Source organism: Bison bison, unplaced genomic scaffold (assembly GCF_000754665.1).
Source record: "Bison bison bison isolate TAMUID 2011002044 unplaced genomic scaffold, Bison_UMD1.0 scf7180017864473, whole genome shotgun sequence".
NCBI lineage: Eukaryota > Metazoa > Chordata > Mammalia > Artiodactyla > Bovidae > Bison > Bison bison.
In genome coordinates this window covers 14,344,752-14,352,058 of record NW_011495034.1, presented here as the reverse complement: position 1 = coordinate 14,352,058, position 7,307 = coordinate 14,344,752, and the positions used below count along the sequence as shown (strand labels likewise).

The 7,307-nt window shown below is 42.5% G+C and overlaps 1 protein-coding gene across 1 annotated transcript in view; it reads left to right on the top strand.

Annotated features, from left to right (window-relative positions):
• The first annotated feature begins 218 nt into the window (after positions 1-218).
• NT5DC1 (5'-nucleotidase domain containing 1) overlaps positions 219-7,307 on the top strand; it is a 109,600-nt gene continuing 102,511 nt past the window's right edge. The window contains exons 1-5 of the mRNA XM_010861966.1: positions 219-487; positions 2,438-2,579; positions 2,643-2,734; positions 4,373-4,444; positions 7,032-7,138. Of these exons, the coding sequence (XP_010860268.1) occupies positions 219-487; positions 2,438-2,579; positions 2,643-2,734; positions 4,373-4,444; positions 7,032-7,138 (682 nt within the window). The remainder of the gene's footprint in view (positions 488-2,437; positions 2,580-2,642; positions 2,735-4,372; positions 4,445-7,031; positions 7,139-7,307) is intronic.

Here is a 7,307-nt window from a genome sequence, read left to right as displayed (position 1 = left end):
AGAGATAGTAACAAAATGCATTACAAGAATATTATGAGCATTAAAAGGTATGATTTTGCAGGTCCAAGAGAAGTCGTATTTTCTCCTTGAGGGGTCAGACATTTCACAGAGGAGCTGGAAATAAGTTGTACATGGTTCTTCTTTCACAGGTGCAGCATGCAGAAAGCCTCTGAGGTGTGGAGAAACAAGACGATTAAGTTATACAACTCATAGCACAAATGAGTACACTGGCTTTCATAGTAAGTCTTCACCTTCTTAACCAAAGCAAAGATGTTCTGGTGCAGACTCAGCCTGAGAAAGAAAAAGTGACAGAGAAAACAGATTTCCTCCTTATAATGTGTCAGGGAAGTTGGAGTAGATTAAATCCTTGTAGGAAGGCAATAGAGAGGCTTGGCAACTATTTTGACAGAGCTAAAATAGAGCCAGAAGCCCATTACTTTAATACTCAGGGAAACCAGACTGATCGGCATCAGAGCCATTCGGAAAGGTAGGTAGATTGATGATATGGTCTCAGGTGACATCTTAGAGCAACAACAAGCTTTCAGTCCTGGGCAGACTTCCAACTGACACCCAAATTGTTTTCAATACGATAAGTTCCTCAGGCTCCTAGCAGATATATACACACATGCATATGCATGTATATATGTACAATGGCACCCCACTCCAGTCCTCTTGCCTGGAAAATCCCATGGACGGAGGAGCCTGGAAGGCTGCAGTCCGTGGGGTCGCTGAGGGTCGGACACGACTGAGCGACTTCATTTTCACTTTTCACTTTCATGCATTGGAGAAGGAAATGGCAACCCACTCCAGTGTTCTTGCCTGGAGAATCCCAGGGACGGGGGAGCCTAGTGGGCTGCCGTCTATGGGGTCGCACAGAGTTGGACACGACTGAAGTGGCTTAGCAGCAGCAGCAGCAGCAGCCACCCTGTCCTGAAGGCTTGGAATTTCTGGGTGGTTTTAAGAACTATCACCTGTGGTTCTGACTCACCTCCAGGGTTGAGGACTGTTTGTACATAGTGTTGACTTAATGTAACTCTGAACAACTGACCTGGATCAGGGTCTCATTGTGTGGGGTACACGTATAAGCCATTTTCATTAGCTTTATGACAGGAAACAGCTCTATTTGACCAGGAGCCTTTGCTTTCTCTGTACTCATCTCCTGACACTCATAACCCCAATCCGCAACTTGAGCTGTGTGAGCTGTGTGTCCCCTGGACTTGCATGGCCCTCTCCCCGATGGATTCACCCAGCTAACTGCTCTGTCCTGCAGGAGTCAGTGTGGACATCACTCCCTCAGGGAGGCCTTCTACTCTTGCTGCTGTATCTATTCCCACTTCCCCTCTGTGCCATTCCAGTGCTATTGAAACCTGTCATGGGCTAACATCTGCAGAAGAAGGGTCAGGATACTCTGTGTGTCCTCTTGGACACTGTTCACTCTCAAAAAACCTGGAGTTTTGTTGTTGAGAATGAAATCTGTCGACAGTCAGAAGAGCGTTTACTTTTATGCTTGCTTCCAGAGGGTTTTTTTTTTTTTCTTTCCCCTCAGCTTTTCTTACAATGGATAAAAGGAGAGAGTCCCTGTGTCTGATGAAGGTGCCGTTGATTCCTCCTGTAGATTACCTGCCTGGTCCTCGTGTGTATTTCTCTTTGAGATTCCCCTATAGAAGAAAGAAATCGTGCCCAATTCTTTGTGACCCCATGGACTATACAGTCCATGGAATTCTCCAGGCCAGGATACTGGAGTGGGTAGCCTATCCCTTCTCCAGGGGACTTCCCAACTCAGGGATCAAACCTAGGTCTCCCACATTGCAGGCAGATTCTTTGTCAGCTGAGCCACAAGGGAGATTCCCCTGTGTCAAACGACAAAACTAAAAGTAGTAATGAATTGGATGTTCCTTCATTCAGAGAAAACGTTTCCTGGATTGGGGGAGTGCAGTGGCCCCACAAGCAGTGGGGCACTCTTCCCCAGAGATTTTGGGCATGACCGTGTTTTATAGTGTTAGATGAGGCAATGCAAAAACAGGGTCTGATTGGCTAGGAGGTTGGAAATTTCCTAATAGGGACTGAGGGTCCTGTTCTCCAGGGAGAAGTAAGGGAGGTAAAGCTGACACGGCAGATTGTGATTGGTGTGTGTTAGGTTTCCTTGACAGGGATTTTCTATAAGTGCACACTGATTTAGGTTTAGATTGTGCCAAGGTCTGGGCCAGTGGGGTGGCCTCTACTGTTTGGGGCTCAAGTACATAAAATAGCGTTATCAGCTGTCATGGGGCCTTCTGGAAAGGATGGACGGGGTGGATGTAGAGTGGTCAGTATGTTTATCATCTGGTGAATTGTTAAATCAATTTACAAAGCTTTGTCGTCTTAATGATCTCCAACCCTCTAGGCTTCAGGAGTAGGATTAATAATTGTCCTTGGTTGTGTAATTGTACACTGATAGTGTAAAAAAGACAGCAGCTACCTGGGGCTCGCAGGAGTGCATAAATTCCTGGGAAGGAATGTTAACCCGCCAAGCTTCACAATTAACAGGTAATACAGATTCCTTCCCAGCTATCTCGTGGCTTATTCCATTAGGTCTTCAGGCCTGTGAAGTTAAGAAGGCATAGTGAAATTTACATTTAATCTCTTTTCCTTTCTGTTACCAGCTCATTTATAATAGCTTTGCTCAGTTCCTGGTCAAGGAGAAAGGGTATGACAAGGGATTGCTCACGGTGACCCCAGAGGATTGGGATTTCTGGTAAGCAGCTTTTTTTTAAAGGTCTGTACATTCCCTCTGGTTTTTAATTATTGTGGATAAAATTTTAATGCTTCTTCTTCCATGGAGACAGAAGGTGAAATGTGAAGTTGAGCCAAAGGACAGAATGCCTTCTGTACTAAAAGTTTTATATTTGATGGATTAAAGTCCTTTCTATTTTTAGGCTTGCTTAGTTAAGTATGAAAATTAAGCTAAGAGCGAATGTGACTAATTTGGATATTTTTGCATGGGTTAAGTCTGTCATTATTAAGAGTTTCAGAGATTAAGAACTGTCTCTAAAATGTACATCTTTTGTTAAAAAAATTATTTTATTGCCCTTCCTGTACAGAACTGTGTGAAAAGAGGTGGAAATCATCATGTTTTGAATGCGTGTGTGTGTGCACATGTGCATGTTCTGTTGTGTCCAACTCTTTTCAACCCTGTGGACGATAGCCTGTCAAGCTTCTCTGTCCTGGAATTTTCCAGGCAAGAATACTGGAGCAGGTTGCTATTTCCTGCTCCAAGAGATCTTCCCGACCCAGGGATCCAACCTGTATCTCTGGTGTCTCCTGCGTTGGCAGGCAGAGTCGTTACCATCGTGCCACCTGGGAATTCCCATGTTTTTAATAAGTGTCTGAATTAGGACATCTGTTTTTGTGTAATTTGGGTAGATATTCCTATAACAGAGGCTCTTGACAGCTTACTCCTTCCTGGCTTAGGAGTCTCAACTTCCCAAGGTTTCCTTTGTCTTTCTTCCTCATTTAACCAATAAAATCAAACAAAAGTCCTATTAAACCACTTTAAATTGTTCAGTTAAAAATTAACAGTTGTCCTGAAACACATGAAAAATACATCCAGAAGTAATTCTTCAGCAACGGTGTTCATCTATTATGCATTCTTCCAGTGTTTGGTTAGTCCTTTTTGATTTCTCCCTTTCTGAAAAGGAAGAAACAGAAACATTTTGCTATATGAAACTCTTATGGAAATGTTACTGTGGACCAAAGTAAATAATGTTTGTAAAGTACCCTGTCCTTTTCTTTTCATTCTGTTGGTATTTGGTGGCCATTATGCCTTCTTGTTTTTATTACTCATAATAATGACTCTGAACCCACTTTTCTTCCCAAATCCCATAAGTCTTTTGCAGTGAAGAACCTAAAACTTAGTGTTTGACTTTCTTTTAGTGGTTTTCAATAATATGCCTAGCCCAGAGGGCTAGTTCTTATAGCCTGACCTAAATTGAGGCAGAGTCTAAAGAGTACAGAAAAGATTCTGGCTAAGATCTTAACTTGTAAAATATGAATGTGTGTTTGTGTGTGTTTTATTTAATGAAAAACATTTGTACATTTTAGCAGAGGCATACAATGGTGCTCATTTTTTGTTCTGAGTTTTTTTTTCTCAGCTCAAAGAGTTTAGACACTAAATATGCTGTCCTTTGCCCACATAGCAGTTTGCCTCATGTACTTGCTCTGAGGATATTTAATTTTAGAATTCAAGAGCTTACTTGTTTGATTAACATGTTATTCACCTGGGTGGGAGAGTCTTTTTTTAGCATTATGACTTTTTGAAAATATAAGTTACTATTTCTTGATTAAGTGTTAATAAGTATGTGAACTGACTGGTAACCAGACTTTTCTGTTTCAGTTGCAAGGGCTTGGCACTGGATCTGGAAGATGGGAACTTCATTAAACTTGCAGATAACGGCACCGTGCTCAGGTAATAGAATTTAGTTGTGGTGTCGAAACTTTACTCTTTTATTACCATGTAGGATTAGACTGTTAAGGTATGGATTAAACAAGATTATTACTTGAGTCAGTCAGATGAGAGATTGTCTGTGTGCCTGCGGGTCTTTGTAGGACTCGTTTGAGCCATTTAAATATAAATCTGGGAGCATTAGATTGAAAGGTCTAATTCTTTAAATTTAGCTTATCAGAAATATTTGCACAGGAAATACAGTAGAATGTTAACTTGCTTTTTGACCACCTCTACTGCAAAAGAGCCTGGGAATTTTATCATGTTAACCTGGAGTAAAATTGAAGCTCTCTTTATTAAGGAAGAAGGAAAGAATGGACATGGGGTAGAATTGGTGGTCTAGGCACACCTCTCTTTCTTCCACTTGTCCAAATTTGCCCCCATCATACAGGACTCATGTTGTGTCTCAGCTTCTAGAAGTGTTTCTAGATTCTTCCAGCCTTCATCAGTGTCTCCCCGTCCCAAGCTTAGTGCTGACTCCCTTTCCTCCCCTCTTCTTAGTTAGTTAGTGTTAGTTGCTTAGTTGTGTCTGACTCTTTGCAACCCCATGAACTACAGCCCACCAGGTTCCTCTGTCTATGGGATTCTCCAGGCAAGGATACTGGAGTGGGTTGCTATTCCCTTCTCCAGGGGATCTTCCTGACCCAGCGATTGAACCTGGGTCTCCTGCATCACAGGCAGATTCTTTGCCATCTGAGCCACCAGGGAAGGTGAGTTCAACACTTTGAGTGTTAATAAGAGTAGGGCAAGCATGGACGGAGGAGCCTGACAGGCTACAGTCCGTAAGGTCGCAAAGAGTTGCACACAACTGAAGCGACTTAGCACAGCACGGAACAGGCAATGGAAAAGCAGCTGCCATCACTGCTTTGTGTTTTACAGAAGGTACCATGGGGTAAGCGTCTATTTTCCTTCCACTACTGACAGTACAGGCAAGTTAACAGGGCCGTGCAGTTGTGTGATTTATTATTTATGCTGACTCAGTTGGAGTCCAAGAAGAGGATGCTCGTTGCTTTGGGTACATCATTCCTTTTGTACAGTACAGGCTCACACTCTACCCAGACTGTCCCCTAAGGTGGAGCTAGCTAGAGCAGATGTCGTTCCACTTCTGATAATTTTGTAATTCATTTACATCTTTTTTTCTCAGGCAGCTAGAGATATGAGTGTATGTATTCATTTGTATGTATAAATAAACATAGATATATATATGCAGACACGTATATACATACATACACACAATGCAGCTTTGACCATGACCTTTAATGTCCCTTTCCGATTCTTACAATGTACTTGGCTATCTTCAGTCATGGTTAAAAGAATAGAAATCATTCTGCAACTTTGCTTCTTTTCTTTGTTCTGTCTGTCTGTCTGTCCCCATTCCCAACATCATTTCTCCAAGGTCTGACCATCTCCATTCAAGTTTGGCTAACCGACCGGCCAGCTCCTCCTGAGTTTATAAGCTTATGTCCTTGATGCCTGCTTTCAAACAATGTAGTAGATACCTTTTCGTACTTCCTGCTCAAGATTCCTCCACCTTTAATATAGCTTTTATTATATAAATGTTAACCTCTCTATAAAAAGGATCCTAATTGTGATTTTCTTCCATTTGCCTTTCTTATTTCATTTCCATTTTCTTCATTTTGCTTTGCTACCACAGTCTAGCATTATAATTTCTCATAGTAAACTACATGAAATATTAACTGTTTTTCTATAGGGTAAGATTCTCTTAACCAGGCCCAGCCAATGTAAAAGCAGTATTTTGAGCACAAAAAATAGCTACTTTCTTGTCTTCCTGTTCCGGGTTTTGCCACGTTCATCTTACTGTTTCCCATTGTGTTTTTAGCTACCTTATGTCCTTGAGTGGCACATTACTACCCTGTCTTCATCTTCATAGTCCCTGTGCTTGCGCAGCCCTGGGTACCAGGCACATCTTTCCTCCTGCAGGCCTCAGCTCTTGCTCTGACTTGGACTCCCTCCTCCCCACAGGCCAGCTTCCCACCTAGTCCCTGCAGCTGTTTCCTCTTTGTTCCGTTAGGGAAGTCTTATCTGCATGGTTAATGGACAACTTCTTAGGCAAGGCTTGTCCTATTTCTCCCAGAGAAGTTGTAGTTTATAGATTGGTCTGGGATACCAACACAGCATTGACCTCAGAGTGTGCTTCTCCTGATCACTTGCTGGTTGAGGGGTGAAATGGAGGAAGAAAAAGAGCCTTTTTCAGAGAAATGCCTTTCAAAAAAGAGGGGATATATGTTTATGTATCCCATCGCTGATTCACTTTGCAGTACAGTAGACACTAACACAACATTGTCAAACAACTATACTCCAATAAAAATTTTAAAAATAAAAATTTAAGAAATAACAACAAAAAAGAGAAATACCTTATAGGATCCTAAATAGGGAAGTCATCCCGTTGAAAACCTTTTTCTTAAAAAAAAAAAAAAAAAAACCCTTTAGTAGTATTAGGGTGAATTAATAAGTTAATAATAGCAAGGCTGGAGGAGGGAGTGTTCAAGGGAACCACCGATGAACCGCGTACCTCATCTCTTCAAACCAGGGCCAGCCACGGCACGAAGATGCTGTCTGCGGAGGCGCTGGTGGAGGAGTTCGGCAGGAAGGAGTGGAAGCACTTCATGCCAGACACGGGAATGGCCTTCCGGTCAGGTACGGTTCCTGTGTGGGGCAGCGCCGCCATTCCCTCTTCTGTTGTTTTTAACCCCGAACCTGTGACATCAAGACACAGAGCAGTCTTGAGGGGTGGGCTTCCTCCATTTCACCCCTCAACCCAGCATCCTGCTGGGCAGGATGCACAAGACCACAGTTGTGGTTTCAT